Source organism: Mustela nivalis, assembly GCF_964662115.1.
Source record: "Mustela nivalis genome assembly, chromosome: 9".
Taxonomy (NCBI): domain Eukaryota; kingdom Metazoa; phylum Chordata; class Mammalia; order Carnivora; family Mustelidae; genus Mustela; species Mustela nivalis.
The window spans coordinates 109,728,490-109,745,370 of record NC_139028.1 but is presented as its reverse complement, the minus strand read 5'-3'; the positions used below and the strand labels follow the sequence as shown (position 1 = coordinate 109,745,370).

Below are 16,881 nucleotides of genomic sequence, written 5' to 3'. Positions count from 1 at the left end.
AGTGGTTTTTTAGCTGAGTCTTTGGAGTTTTCTAGGTATCCTATCACTTTATCTTCACATAATGATAGTCCTGACCTCTCTCTGAGGCTTCTAGTGTTTCTTTAGCTGGACTAAAAATGATTTTTTCATATTCCCATGGTAAAAATTTGGAGGAGACACAGTTTGTTTGTATATTTCCATACCAAAGATGATTGTCAAATTTGGCTGTGTTTTCCATACCTTTCCCACTGCAACATACATCACTTACCATAGTTTTTTCATTTATATCTAAAATTTGGATCCTATTGTTACTAAACTTGGTACTTACATGTGTCCAAACATATTCGTTGGTGTCTGCATGATATGTGAAACAGGCAATACTTAGTATCATTATACCAATTATAGAAAAGCAGACACTTAAGATGTTCATAACAAGGCTATAAATAAGCTGTAAAAGACAAAGAATACTGGTCATTGGCAGTATGAACAGGTTTTGATGAAGTAATCAGTCTGTTGTCTGCTCTAGAGCATTCAAGTTGGAAATTTTTTTTTTTCAAGTTGGAAATTTTTTATCTGATTCTCTGGAATCTTACTGTGATTGATTTTGGGACTCTGTCTCAAATTTGTCTGGAACCCAACAGGAAAAAACCTTTTTTTTTTTTTTTTTTTTTTTCAGTTTATTCAACAAATAATTAAACAGTGTCTGCAACGTGCTAAATGTTGTGCTAGGGGTAAACCAAGGCTTCTACTCAAGCATCTCACAATCAAATGGAGGAGACAAGATGACGGTTTCATTCAATAAAATTTCATAAATGTAATGCTATGAATTAGCTTCAGGTCCAGGATTTGCCAGAGTTATTCCAGTAAGGTCACCTTACTACCAAATAACTTTCCATAGTTCCCAACTGCCTTCAAAATAGCATCTGCTCTCTTCAGAACGACACTGTGGAACTTGCATGACCTGTGAAGAGAAATTCTGCTCTTTTGAAAGGGGCTCCATGGGTTTTGTATGCATGTGTCAGAGGATAGTTATGTTTGAAAGAGGATTTTTTTTTTTTTAAATAATGGGAAGAAGGAGGTGATTTGATGGTCAACCAAAGAAAGAACTTAAGTGGGCATATTCATTTTTGATTGTCTAGCAGGCAGCCTCCTTTCATTCCAGGTACTCTCCTCACTGGCTTAGTTTTTATTTATTTAAATTCAATTAGCCAACATATAGTACATTGTTAGTTTTCGATGTAGTGTTCAATGATTCATTATTTGTGTATGACACCCAGAGCTCATTACATCAAGGCTTGGTCTTTATAAAAGAAATTTATCAGACTTTACTACAACGGCCAGAAGAGGAAGGACCTATCTACCTTTCTTCAATCCACAGGAGGCAGAGCCAGGACATTGCCAGTGAAATGTTACTCTTAAGGGTTGTGGATCTTGAGCAAGTAACTTAAAGAAGAACAAAAGACTGGCATTCGTTCCTAGAACTGGCAGGTGGGATGTCATGCAGTGGGGGCAGTGGGATCTTTGGGTGCTAGACAGAAAATATGATGAATAGTGACGGTAACAACCTGGCCAGACTCTCTTTGCTGAAAGAAATAGCTGTGGTGCTTTGGACTTTCTGTTTCTGGCCTCTGGAAATTTCTCAGATCCTGTGTATTTTCTAAGCTTGGTCCTTCACCTCCTAGATGCTATGACCCTGGCTTCTTTCTAGTAGATCCTGTCTCTCCTTGATATAGCCAGATTCCGTTCACAGTGGTGAACAAAATTGAAAAAATGTATTATGGAAGAGAGAACAGTGTATGCAAAACTTCAGATATATGGGAAAGCAGGTCTTTAGGAAAATGAAGTTTTCGGTGTGACTGGAACGCAGGGCATGAAGGGGAGTTGGATATAGTGTGGCTGGAGGAGTGGGCAGAGGATGGATTATGAAGACTCTAGTATGCTGTGCTAAGAATTCCAATTTTATCTTTTTGAAGTGCAGAACAATATCGCTGAATGTTTTGGCTAGAAAGACCCCTCCTTAGTACAAAGCCAGGCGTGGTACACTCAAGCAAACACACACTTACAATGTCTCTGCACACTTACCCTATGACCATTTATGAGGTCAGAGAGGCTTATGAACCAGGATCACCTAGAGAAAGACATTTATATTCCAAAAAAATAGTAATCAAGTTTTTTTTTTCCTTTTTTAAAAAAATTTAAATTCAAGTAGCCAACCTATAGTATTACATCATTTGTTTCAGATGTAGAGCTCAATAATTCATCAGTTGTACATAACAGAGCTCATCATATCACGTGGCCTCCTTAATGCCCATCACCAATTACCCCACCCCCCACCCCCTCCCCTCCAGCAACCCTCAGTTTAATTCCTATAGTTAAGAGTCTCTCATGGTTTGTCTCCCTCTCTGATGACTTCCCATTCAGTTTTCCCTCTGTTCCCCTATGATCCTCTGCGCTCTTTCTTATATTCCAAATATGAGTCAAGCATTTGAGGTAAATCTACAGCATCATTATTTCTGATGCATCCTGCCTTTGTCATGGCAGTGCGAGGAACTCCATGGATCAACTCCTCAACAAAACTTGTGAAAATTACTAAAAAAAACCCCCCAAAACAAAAAAACAAAACACCCTGACATTTAACATTTCTGGAAATAGTCCTAATGGCCTATGACAAATGAAGAAACACCTATTCAAGAAAATCTACTAAAACTCCATCAAAACCATAGGGGTCTGTGGTATCCAAACCAAGAGCCATGCCCACTTGCCCCCTTCCCAGTGAGCAAGACCAGTCTGGGTTAGTGCAGGCTCCTTTCCCACCAGATCCCACTCAGAGAGCTGGCTAGTGTTCTCGCCCTTGGAGGAGCAGGTCATCTAGTGAGCATTTCTAATCTTGCTTCCAGCTCCTTGCAACTGATGCCAAGTTGCAGTGAGTGCAGCCAAGAGAGGGGGACTCTCTTCTTTTGCCTAGTCCCTACTTGTGGGATGAGGGCCCATCTTGGTTGCAGTGCCAGTGAGAGTACTAGACCATGATCACCCTTGCCTTTGTTTAAGGGGTAGGAGTTCCACAGCATGAGAGGCAAACAGAGACCTGGGGCAGCTCTAAGCCCTTGGTTATTAAAGTAGGGGTGTCACCCAGAAAGAAGCACTCCTTTGTCCCTGTGACCACCCCCATCCTAGCACCAGAGCTTTCGCTCAGAGGTTTTGTCTGGGGGAGAAACAGGTATCCTGGGGGGCTGCACGTATACCTAAAGCTGCACCCACCCCTGAGAAGCAATTTGACACTGAGGGGGAGAAATAGACTCCACTAAATTATTTCAGCCAGGCTTTAAAAAAAAAATCTAATAGCAGTAACAAATCTTAGGGACACCTGAGTAGCTCAGTCAGTTAAGCAGTTAAGTGTTGGCCTTCCGCTCAGGTCATTATCCCAGGACCTGGGATCAAGCCTTGCATGGGGCTCCCTGCTCAGCCAGGAGGCTGCTACTCCCTCGGCCGCCCCACCCCCAACCCTGCTCCAACTCCCTCTCCCTCTCTCTCAAATAAATAAAATCTTTAAAAAAAAAAAAAAGCTGTAGAGTGGAGAATGAGTGCCCAGAGTTGAAAAACAAGCTGTAGGGTGGAGAATGAGGGCCCAGAGTTGCTACAATGTATTATCTAAACCTAGTTTCCAACAACAAAAAATTTATGAGACAAAGAAACAGAAATGTGTATACAACTATGCACTTTGACCCATACACCAGAAAAAAAAGCAGGTAACAGAAACTATGAGAGTGGCCAGATGCAATCTTTATTAGACAAAGATTTCAAAGTAGTCATTAAAAAATGCCATATATCTAAAGTAAATGATTAAACAAGCAAAGAAAGATCTGCCTGACTAGGGACAATTTAATGGCAACAGTTAGATCACCCACATGAAATGGAAAAATTCTTAAGCAACAGGTAAAACACTACAACTGACTCAAGAAGAAATGGAAAATTTGGATAGATCATCTGTAACAAACCAAGAGATCTGGAATAATAATAAAAAATTTTCGTGAAGAAAAAGCACAGTTCGAACAGCACCTGGGCGGGTCAGCTAAGTGTCTGCCTTCAGCTCAGGTCATGATCTCAGGGTCCTGGGATGGAGCCCCTGCATCAGGCTCCCTGCTCAGTGGATAGTCTGCTTCTCCCTCTGCTTCTATTGGTGCTCCCCCTTTCTCTCAAAAAAAAAAAAAAAAAAAAAATCCCAGTTCCAGATGACTTCAATGGTCTCTTCTACAAAATATCTAAAGAAGAATTAATATCAGTTCTTCACAAGCTCTTCCAAAAAGAGAATAAGAGGAGACACTTCCTCACTCATTGTAGGAAGCCAGTATTACTCTGATACCATAACCAGACCAAGACATCACAACAGCAACAACAAAACTGTATACTAATATCTCTTTGAACATGGATGCAAAAGCCTTCAACAAGATGCTATCAAACTTAACCCAGCAACGTATAAAAAGCATCATAAACCATAGCCAAATGAGATTTATTCCACCAATGGAAGGCCAAAATTTCCAAAAATCAATTAATGTAATACACCACAATACAATAAAAAACAACTGCATGATCATCTCAATAGATGCAGAAAAAGCATTTGACAAATATCCTAGACACTTTCATGTTTAAAACACTCAAGAAACTGAACTAGGCAGCATCTTCCTCAACCTAGGAAAGGTATCTAAGAAATACCCCTAACAAACATACTTATTGGTTTGTTTACTTACTGCATACCGCTGGAAGCTTTCCTCTTGAGATCAGAAAAAGATAAGAACATTTGCTCTCACAACTTCTACTCAACAATGTACTAGTGGTTATAGCCAGGGCAGTTAGGCAAAAAAAAAAAAAAAAAAAAAAAAAAAAAGAAACAAAAGTCATCCAAATTGGTCAAGGATCTATTCACAGATTACACGTTCATTTCTACAGAACATCCTAAGGAAAACACTGAAAACTATTAGAACTACTAAATGAGTTCAGCAAAACGACAGGATACAAGATTGATGTAAGAAAATCAGTGGTATTCCTTACACTGGAAATGAACCATCTGAAAATAAAATTAAGAAAACAATTCCATCTATAATAGCATCAGAAAGAATAAACTATTTAAGAATAAGTTGAATTTATAAAGATCAAAACTTCTACCCTGAAAACTAAAAAACATTTGTGAAAAAGTAATGAAAAAAATCCATGTTCATATGGACATGAAGATTTAATACTGTTAAGATCCGTACTCTCCAAATTGAACTGTAGCTTCAGCGTGATCCCTATCAGAATCCCAGCTGTTTTTCCTTACAGAAATTGATAAGCTGATCCTAAAATTCATAGGCATCGAAAGAGAACAGAATAGCAAATGAACATCTTGAAAAAGAAGAGCAAAAATTGAAGGACTCCCACTTTCTGATTTCAAAATGTACTACAAAGTAATCAAAACTCCGGCACCTGGGTGGCTCAGTGGGTTAAAGCCTCTGCCTTCAGCTCAGGTCATGATCCCGGGGTCCTGGGATCGAGCCCCACATCGGGCTCTCTGCTCAGCGGGGAGCCTGCTTCCTCCTCTCTCTGACTGCCTCTCTGCCTGCTTGTAATCTCTGTCTGTCAAATAAATAAATAAAATCTTAAAAAAAAAAAAACTTTGTGGTACTTGTGTTAAGAATAGACATATTGACTAATGAAATAGAATTCAAAGTTCAGAAACAAACCCACAAGGGTGCTGAGAAAATTTAATGGGGGAGAAATAGTCTTTTCAAAAATGACATCGGGACAACTGGATATTCACATGCAAAAAATGAAAGAAGGCCTTTACATTACATCATCAACAAAAATTGACTCAAAATGGATCAGAGACCTAAATATAAGAACTAAAACTATAAAATGCCTATATGAAAACAGGCATAAATCTTCATGTCTTTGGTTTCTGCAATGGATTCTTAAACATGACATCAAAAGCAAGAACATAAAAAGAAAAATAGAGAAGTTCAGGCTTCAACAAAATTAAAGCTTCTATGCTTCAAAGGACTATTCAGAAAGCGAAAATGCAATCTATAGAAAGGAAAAACATTTGCAGATCATATATCTGATAAGGGCTTCTATGTAGACTACATAAAGCTCTTATGACTGAATGATAATAAAAGGTTAATAACTAATTTTAATATAGGTAGAAGATTTGAACAGACATTCCTCCAAAGAAGACATATAATTGGCCAATAGAATATGAAAAGATGCATGGTGTGTAGCCTTCAGACCCCCTAGGATGGCTAGTGTCAGAGGTCAGCTAATAGTAAGTGTTGGTGAGGATATGGACAAGTAGGAATCCTCACACACTGTTGGTGGAATATAAAATGGTGGAGTCCCAGGGCACCTGGGTGGCTCAGTAGGTTAGGCCTCTGCCTTTGGCTCAGGTCATGATCCCAGGGTGCTGGGATCAAGCCCCGCATCAGCGGGGAGCCTGCTTCCTCTTCTCTCTCTGCCTGCCTCTCTGTCTACTTGTGATCTCTCTGTCCAATAAATAAATAAAATCTTAAAAAAAAATGGTGGAGTCCCTTTGGAAACATCGTCTGTCATTTCCTCTATTGTTGTGCAGAGTTACCAAACAGCCCTGTAATTCCATTCCTACTTATATAGTACAAAGAATTGAAAGCACATCAAATAAAATGTTGCATACAAGTGTTTATAACAGCACTTTTCATGATGGCTAAAGGTGGAATCAACCAAAATGTTCATCAATGATGAATGGATTAAAAAAATAGAGCATAGCTGTGCCATACAATATTATTTAGTCATGGAAAGGACAAAGTTCTGATATCATACACTACAATATAGGTGAACCTTGCAAACATTAGGCTAAGTGAAAGAAGCCATTCATAAAAATTACTTATTCTATGATTGCCTTTTTAAAATAATTGATTTTTAAATAAAATGTCCAGAACAGGCATATATCTACAGGGACAGAAGATAAACTAGTGTTTTCCTTGGCCTGGGGAAAATGGGGAGTTGTGGTATGGGGAGCAGTCACTAAATGGTGCATGGTTACTTTTTGGGGTATTGAAAATGTTCTAAAGTTGACTGTGGTGATTGTTGCACATATCTGCGAATACACTAAAAAGATTGAATTGTACACTTAAAAAAACCAGAATTGATGAAGGTGGTATATATTTACCCAAGCAGCTACAGACTTTTCCAAGTTAATATGAAAATGAATAGTTATGTTTTTAGAAAATAAAAAATTGTTGAACTCAAATATCTGGACCTGAATGAGGGGGCCACATAAAGCATTTCATTAAAAAAAATAAAAAAATGTTCATCCAGAAGAAATATACCCCACATACTTTTTTTTTTTTGCTTTAAATCAAAAGAATACACATGAATAAAATATAAGGAACATTGATATTCTTTAGGAAGTAACATTAAAGATAGGAATCTTTTATATCCAAAATATCATTTTCTCCTCTTCTTAGTCTTCAGGATGAAATGCCCTAGAGCTCAGTCCTGTTTCTCTTTTCTTCTTTGCTAGGCTTTCCACTGGAGACCTTAACATGTTAAATATTATTTCGTACCTAAGATTCCTGATTCTGTCCTTCCAATTGCTCAAGACAAAAGCTTTGCTTTAGTTCCTGATTCCTATCTTTTTCTCTCACACCCTACACCCATCAGGAACCCCTGTTGGCATCACCTTCCAACACATCCAGTAGCCAAACACCTACCATCCCCTCCACTTGGTCTACTCTGTCCAAACCACTGTCCTCTTTTCCCTGGCTGACTGAAAGAGCCCTGGAACTCTCCTCCCCACTTCTAACCTGGTGCCTCCCGCATGCCATCATCATCAGAGAATTTCAGTCAGAATGATCCTTTCAAGACACACCCTCATCACATCACTCCTCAGAATACCACAGTCTCTCCATGTTCTCCTCAGGGTGAAAGCCTGTCTAAGAGGCCCTATAAGATCAGGGCTCCATATCCTCAGCTCTGCAGCCGAGCCTCACTGGCCTCCACACCAGAACATGCCAGACATGCTTTCACTCTTGCTTTTTTGATGGCTGATCCCTTTGGTGGGAATGCTGTTCCATCTGCTATCTGCATGGCTAACTTTCTCCCTCAGCCTTTGCTTCAATGCCTCCTGCTTAATAAGACTTAACTTGGATAATCTTGCTTATACAGCCCCCAGTGGAACTGTTAAGGGCCAATTTAATGTTAAAACCTGTTTAACTATTAGGGCCTGCTTAGCCAGAGCAACTCCATATTGCCTACGTAGCCATATTGTTGTTTACATCCATGAACTTCTTTCCATATTGATATGAATACATTAATAGTAGGAGATCTTAACATGCCTCTCTCAGAAATAGACAGATCATTGAAGCAGAAAATCAATAAAGAAACAAGAGCATTGAATGACACATTGGACCAGATAGACCTCATAGATATATACAGAATATTCCACCCTAAAACAACAGAATACTCATTCTTCTCAAGTGCACATGGAACCTTCTCCAGAATAGACCACATACTGGGTCACAAATCAGGACTCAACTGATACCAAAAGACTGAGATTATTCCCTGCATATTCTCAGATCACAATACTTTGAAACTGGAGCTCAATCACAAGGAAAAGTTCCGAAGGAACTCAAACACCTGGAAGCTAAAGTCCACCTTGCTTAAGAATGCTTGGATCAACCAGGAGATCAAAGAAGAACTGAAACAATTCATGGAAACCAACGAGAATGAAGACACTTTGGTCCAAAACCTATGGGATACAGCAAAGGCGGTCCTAAGGGGGAAATACATAGCCATCCAAGCCTCCAAAAAAATTGAAAAATTCAGAAAACACCAGCTGTCTCTACACCTTAAAGAACTGGAGAATCAACAACAAATCAAACCAACTCCACGCATAAGAAGGGAAATCATCAAGATTAAAGCTGAGGGCGCCTGGGTGGCTCAGTGGATTAAGCCGCTGCCTTGGGCTCAGGTCATGATCTCAGGGTGCTGGGATCGAGTCCCGCATCGGGCTCTCTGCTCAGCGGGGAGCCTGCTTCCCTCTGTCTCTCTCTGTCTGCCTCTCCATCTACTTGTGATTTCTCTCTGTCAAATAAATAAATAAATAAAATCTTAAAAAAAAAAGATTAAAGATGAGATCAATATGAGGTAGAAACCAGATATACAGTAGGACATATAAATGAAACTAGAAGTTGTTTTTTTTTTGAAAGAATCAATAAGATCAATAAACCATTGGCCACACTAATCCAAAAGAAAAGAGAGAAAGCTCAAATTAATAAAATTATGAATGAAAAGGGAGAGATCATAACTAACACCCAGGAAGTAGAAACAATCATCAGAAGTTATTATCAACAGTTGCATGCCAATAAGTTAAGCAACTTAGATGAAATGGATGCATTCCTGGAAAACTATAAACCCCCAAAATTGAACCAAGAAAAAATTTACAACCTGAATAGACCTATATGTAGTAATGAGATTGAAGCAGTGATCAAAAACCTCCCAAAAAACAAGAAGAGCCCAGGACCTGATGGATTCCCTGGGGAATTCTACCAAACCTTCAAAGAAGAAATAACACCTCTTCTCCTGAAGTTGTTTCAAAAAATTGAAACAGAAGGAAAATTTCCAGACTCTTTCTATGAAGCCAGCATTACCTTGATCCCCAAACCAGGCAAAGACCCTACCAAAAAGGAGAATTTCAGACCAATATCACTGATGAATATGGATGCTAAGATTTTCAACAAGATGCCAGCAAACCGGACCCAACAGCACATTAAAAAGATTATCCACCATGACCAGGTGGGATTCATCCCTGGGCTACAAGGATGGTTCAACATTCGCAAATCAATCAATGTGATAGAACAAATTAATAAGAGAAGAGAGAAGAACCACATGGTCCTCTCAATTGATGCAGAAAAAGCATTTGACAAAATCCAGCATCCGTTCCTGATTAAAACTCTTCAAAGTATAGGGATAGAGGGAACGTTCCTGAACTTCATAAAATCTACCTATGAAAGACCCACAGCAAATATCATCCTCAATGGGAAAAAGCTTGCAGCCTTCCCATTGAGATTAGGAACACGACAAGGATGCCCACTCTCACTACTCTTGTTCATTCCGGTATTAAACGCCCCCGTAGTTCCTGGTATGGTTTCGGGTATCGATTCCAGGAGTAAACACCTTAACAATAGAAGTCATGTACCTTGGGTCTGCAGTTATGCCCTATAAAACCAGCCTGTGAGATCGGGAAGCGGTCACTCTCTTTGGAGGTGGCCCTGGCCGGTCAGTCTGACTTCTAATGCTTGGCATAGAATAAACCTCTACATAACTTTCACTTTGTCTCAGTCTTGTTCCCCTGGCTGGTCAGTCTAGCTTCTAATGCTTGGCATAGAACAAGGCTTTGCATAACTTTCACTTTGTCTCAGTCTCGTTCATTTGATAACGAACCCCAACATTCTGGGGGCTCATCCGCGATTAAAGGATGAGAACTGAGTCAGCATCAGAATTTCTGGGAAAAGCCTCCAGAGGTAAGATCTCGAGATTTTATTCTGTGGGATCTGGTCTGTCTGGTTGTGGAGCTCCAGGGTATAGCCCACTGGGGAGAAGCTGGACGCAGCATTGCTCCTCAGGGCTGGAGTGGAAGCAGGGACACCCCATCCCTCCACTGGGAGATTGCCAGGGGGTTCGAGTCCCCCAGGCGGTCAGGGGATCTGCCAGGGGTTTGCATCACCCTAGGCAGTCAAGGGGTTTGAGTCCCCCTAGGCTGTCAGGGGACTGAAAAAAATCCCCACCAGCGGCAGGTTATGTTTTTGAGTTGGGATTATATCTTGTACATCCTTAGACTTGATATCTGGTTGAGGAAGGGCTGCTGGGTCTGGTCTGCGGTTGTCTTTGTCTTGTCTTTTGTTGTCTGTTGTGTTGTTTGTTGTGTTTGAAGAAATGGGGCAAGCAGAGAGTAAAGGACCTATGACACCCCTAAGTCTTGTTCTCCAGCATTTCAAGGATTTTCAAGGTAAAACCACCCAGTTGGGTGACAAGGTTTATCCAGGAAAACTCTCTGAAACTGGGAAGCCTTTCTCTGCCTTCTGGCAGTACTCCCCCTACTGTTTCTGCACCAACTTGGGTGTGGCCTGCATAACCGGCCTCTAGACAGTCCTGGGTGCTTCCTGCACCATGGCTCCTTCCCTCTTCACTGTCAAGGAGCAAGAAGAGCAGCCCCTGGACCTAACACCCCCCACTCCAGATCTTCCCACCGGTGTCTCAGGTAAACATTAAAAGTGGAGTGAGTCCAGGTGAAACATAAATCAGTATTTGAACTAAGTTAAGTTTGTTGGTTTAATTAAGATAGACATGTCTTTAAAGTTACAGCAGTAAATGTGAAACTTCAATCAAAGTTTACTGAAGGTCAAATAAGCTCATGCTATTTGTTAAAATCTGTTAACAAAGAAATAACTGAACTGATGGTTAATTGTCTGTCTCAAAGTTTTAATGGGTAATTGTTAAAGTAACTTTCAAAGTCTTTGGTAACCTGAAACTTTAAGGTTTTGGTTGGATGGCAAATGGAATTAAATTATGGACATCTAGGTCTTAACCAAATGGGATAAAATGCTAAAGCATTTGTTGCTGAAACTAAGTTTGTGCTTTTGGGATCTGTTGGCAAACATGTTTTGTGCTTAACTGATTCATAAATTTGCCTTCTAACTGATTCATAAATTTGCCTTCTAAGAATTCTGTTGTAACTATTCACAATTGGTTAATACTTAACCATCACTGAAACGTTTCTAGGAATAGAAAATTCTGCTAACTATAACGAAGACTGATGGAAGTAAGGGAAGTAACCCTATATGTAAAAAAGTAGGATATACATAAGAAAAATAAGGAATGGGAATACATTTTGTTAAAGAAAAAGGTAATTTTGTCCTAAATGAGATGGTTGTTTAAAAGAAAATGGCTTGGGACAAAACCTGGATACAAAAGAAAGTTGTAAAAGGTTTATAAAGGGAAATTTTCAGAAAAAAAAAATTTAGGTATGGTCAGGATGAACTACTAAAAGAAAAAGGCCATAAGGCTTTTATTGAAAGTTTTAATGTTGTCTGAAAAACCAGAGAAAAGGCAGTTGACTGATAGTAAGTTTAAAAGAACTGTACACACAAAAAAGAGGGCCTAAGAGAGTAAATAGTTTTGTCTTAAAGTAAAAATATCTGGTTGCACCAGAATATGAAAGGAGCTAATAAACACTAAACTTGAGAGTATATAGTAAGTTGTAGAAGGCTTGGGGAAAGTGACTTATTTACCTTGGTTTATAGGTTTGAAAGGAAACAATGAAATATGTTAAAAATTTGACCATATGAGATCAGTTTTGATGGATTTATTCCCAAGAAGGAAAAAAAGACTAATACATATTTTCCTCTAAAATGTTTCTGTTCAAATGAGGCATAGTATTTAAGGAGGGAAGACTAAAGCCCTGTGTCATGGCAAATCTATATTGGTCATCCATTCAAGTAAATGTTAAAATCAGAGGGCAGTAAATCTTGTCTTTGCCAGTCAGTCAGCCCCAGATATAAGGAAGAAGCTTCAGAAAATTGAAGGATTTGAAGGGAAGAATCTGACTGAGTTAGTGGGAATAGCAGAAAAGGTGTTTAACCACAGGGATACACAAGAAGATGAAAAACAGACTAAAAAAAAATGGTTAAAGTTTTGGCATTACATGAGGTGGGAAGGAGACAGGAAAAAATAAAAGAAAGGTCCATGAAAAAGAAAAAGGCAGGTAGGAGATGGTCAATGGAAAGAAAAGTCTAAACACAGAGAAAGCCGGTGGGAAGGCTTAGATTCAGATCAGCGTGCTTACTGCAAGGAAAAAGGACACTGGGCCGGAGAGTGCCCTAAGAAGAACACGGCAACGCTGGCCACCAAAGACTAACGGGACCATGGTTTGGAGCCCTTCCCCAAACCTCGGGTTAAAATTGAGGTGGAAGGAAAATCAATTGATTTTTTGGTGGACATGGGAGCCCAATTTCCATCATTACTAAAGCCTGTGGGAAAACTCTCTGGAGAGGAAGTCTGGGTACAAGGGGCAAACAGCACAGAAAGACACAAATGAACAACAGAAAGGACGTTAAATCTGGCCTCGGGAGTAGTCAAACATCGATTCTTGGTCCTCCCTTAATGCCCCGTATAACCCAATGGGAAGAGATTCCCTCCACACACTACGGGCTGGTATTCAGTTCTCGGAAGGAGACATGAGAGTGACTTTGGGACAACCCACTGTGCAGACGCTTGTGGCAGCAGTAGATGAACATCTCCTTTATGAGCCAGTCTCAAAACCAGAGGAGATAAGTGAGGGAAGCCTTCTCCAAACCCTACAGGTCGAATTTCCCGAAGTCTGGGCAGAAGGGAGGCCTCTTGGCCTGGCCAAGGGATGGCCTTCAGTAGTGGTACAGTTAAAAGCAACAGCTACGGCCGTTCGAGTCGGGCAGTACTCCCTCCCCTGGGAAACAAAGGAAGGGAACAGAAAACACATTAACCGCCTCGGAGGAGACGGGATCCTAGTTCCTTGCAAGTCTCCATGGAATACACCTTTACTGCCGGTCAAAAAAGGCTGAAACTGGGGAATACGACCCATTCAGGACTTGCGGGAAGTTAACAAATGGGTTGAAGATATCCACCCGGCAGTACCCAACCCCTATACCCTACTCTCCCTCCTAGGCCCCAAAAGAACTGTGTAAACTGTCTTAGCTCTCAAGGGTGCATTTTTCTGCATACCTTTGGCAAGGGAGTCTCAACTCCTCTTTGCTTTTGAGTGGTCTGACACACAGGAAGGGTTCCAGGGCCAGCTCACCTGGACAAGACTTCCCCAAGGATTCAAAAACTCACCCACCATCTTCAACGAGACCCTACACAAGGACTTGCGTGAGTACAGAATCACCAACCCGGGAGTCACTCTGTTACAGTATGTTGATGACTTGCTAATAGCCACTGAGGACTATGAGTCATGCTTGCGGGGGTGGGGGGGGTGGGGGGGGGACAAAAACTCTCTTACAGACTGCAGGAAAAAAGGTATCAGGTGTCAGCAAAGAAAGCACAGCTTTGTCAGAGCCACACTACTTATTTAGGCTTTGATCTCCACGAGGGAGTGCGTTCACTGTCTGAGTCCAGGAAACAGGTGATCACCTGCTACCCCCCACCCCACCACGCCCCAACAAGTGAGGGAGTTTATTGGGACAGTGGGCTACTGCAGACTGTGGATAGATACCGCGGTTCGCGGAGATTGCTCGACCCCTCTACGAACTGATTAAGGGAGGACTCAGTACGGTAGAGTAGATAGTTGAGGCAGAAGGAGCATTTTGAAAATTACAAACAGCCTTACTGAGTGCCCCAGCACTGGCCATCTCAGATGTTACCAAACCCTTCCACTTATATGTAGATGAAAAGGCAGGGGTGGCCAAAGGGGTTTTGACTCAGACTCTGGGGCCTTGGCAAAAGCCAGTAGCCTATCTTAGCAAAAAAAAAACTAGAGCCAGTAGTGGCTGGGTTTCTCCCTTGCCTCCGCATATTTGCTGCCACAGCCCTCCTGGTCAAGGATGCAAGTAAATTAACTTTGGGTCAAAATCTCATCTTGACCACTACTCATGCTATTGAAGGCCTCCTCCGGACCCCACCAGACCGGTGGATGACAAACGCCCGAGTGACAGGGTATCAAGCCCTCCTCCTCAACAAAACGAAAGTGATTTTCAGGCCCCTGGCGGTGCTAAATCCAGCCACGTTGCTGCCAGAAAAGCTAGCTGACCACCCACACGACTATGGGGAGGTCCTAACCCAGATCACAGGAATAAGGCCTGACCTTAGAGACACTCCCCTCCGGAATGTGGAGATGACTCTCTTCACAGATGGGAGTAGCTACATGGCCAATGGGAAGAGGTATGCGGAGGCTGCAGTGGTTTCTCCTGAACAGGAGCTCTGGAAGGTGGCCCTGCCACACGGAATCTCAGCGCAAAAAGTGGAGCTGACTGCACTCACCAAGGCCCTGCAGATGGCCAAGGGCAAGACCGCCAATATCTGTACGGACAGCAGGTATGCCTTTGCTACTCTCCATATACATGAGGCTATTTATAAAGAAAGAGGCCTATTAACAGCAGAAGGGAAAGAAATTAAAAACAGAAAAGAAATATTGGCTCTCCTTCAGGCTATTTGGGACCCAAAAGAGGTGGCCATTATGCATTGTCCACAGCACCAAAAGGGGACTAATCTGGTTTCAAAAGGAAACCAATTAGCAGATGGAACAGCAAAGAAAGTAGCTAGGGAAACGGCTCAAGAACTGGTAATACTCCCCGCTCCAACCCTACCAGAAAAACCAGATTATTCAGAGGAAGATTTAAAATATTTACAAAAATGGACTAAATTAGACTATGAAGGGGATTGGGCTAAGACTAGGGCAGAAAAGTTAATTCTTCCTTGAAGACTAGGAAAAAAAAAAATTAGTAAGCCAAATACATCAGGGCACTCATTTAGGGACTGGCAAGCTTAAGGAGCTCGCGGGTCAGCAGTTCCAGGTTTCTAAATTAGGGCGTATGGCTCAGGATGTGGTTGATGGATGTGCTCAATGTCAGGTGGTAAATGCGGGAGGAACTAGGATGGGAAGAGGAAAAAGAGAAAGAGGAAGGGAACCAGGAATTCATTGGGAAGTAGATTTGACAGAGATGAAACAGGAAAAGTATGGACACAAGTATATGTTAGTTTTTGTGGATATCTTTTCAGGCTGGGTAGAGACTTTTTCCACCAAACATGAAATGGCAGGAATGGTAACCAAAAAGCTACTAGGGGAAATAATCCCTAGGTTTGGGCTGCCTCTGGCGATTGGGTCATACAAGGGCCCTGCATTTGTGAGTTCAGTCTCACACACATTGGCCAAGGCCATGGGCACTAATTGGAAACTACACTGTGCCTACTGGCCCCAGAGTTCCGGACAAGTAGAGAGAATGAACCAGACTCTTAAAGAGACCTTGACAAAGTAAATTCTGGAGACTGGTGGTCTCACCCCTTCGCCCTCCTTTGGGCGCGATGTACACCCTACTTAAACAAGGTTACCCCATTTAAAATAATGTTCAGGAGATCCCCCCTCTACTCTGCCCTTGGCTACAAGAGGTTTCCCTAGCGGAAATGACCGATCAATCTGTACTCTAGTCACTGCAGGCGCTACAGTCTGTCTTAAAAAGAGCCCACGCAGGGATCCAAGCTGCCTACACTGAGATGGAGACAGAGGTAGAACTGCATCCTTACCAACCCGGAGACTTGGTTTGGATACGCCGTCACTGAGTGGACAACTTGGAGCCCCGCTGGAAGGGATCATTCATGGTCATCCTGACTACCCTCATGGGAGTAAAAGTAGAAGGCATCAGGGCTTGGATTCACACGTGTCACGTCAAATGAGCTGAAAACAAGGACACCCCCCAGAAATGGGAGCCACTGCCGGTAGACCCCACTAACTGTGGACTAAAACTAAGACTCAAAAGGGTTTCCTAACCTGGTCACTTTTAACCCTGTTCCTACTCAGCAGCAGCCAGGAGACACCTCATCAGACTAAAACAGCTCAGTAGGAAATCAGAAAAACAGCAGATGAAACAACACTCAAGGCTAACGACACCTCAGGTCAGCCTGTTTTCATCCTCAAGAACTGTCTGAAGAGTCAAAAAATTGACTAACCTCCAAAGAAAAGGGGGGAATGTTAGGGTCAATTTAATGTTAAAACCTGTTTAACTATTAGGACCTGCTTAGCCAGAGCAACTCCATATTGCCTAGGTAGCCATATTGTTGTTTACATCCACGGACTTCATTCCGGGAATAAATGCCCCTGTAGTTCCTGGTATGGTTCTGGGTATTGATTCCGGGAGTAAACGCCTTAACAAT

The 16,881-nt window shown here is 41.6% G+C and overlaps 1 protein-coding gene across 3 annotated transcripts in view; it reads right to left on the bottom strand.

Moving 5' to 3' along the window:
• LOC309841384 (membrane-spanning 4-domains subfamily A member 6B-like) overlaps window positions 1–16,881 on the bottom strand; it is a 47,400-nt gene that overhangs the window by 15,132 nt on the left and 15,387 nt on the right. For all 3 annotated transcript variants that reach the window (XM_082684269.1, XM_082684267.1, XM_082684268.1), the window contains one exon: window positions 308–427. In XM_082684269.1, the coding sequence (XP_082540395.1) occupies window positions 308–427 (120 nt within the window). The remainder of the gene's footprint in view (window positions 1–307; window positions 428–16,881) is intronic.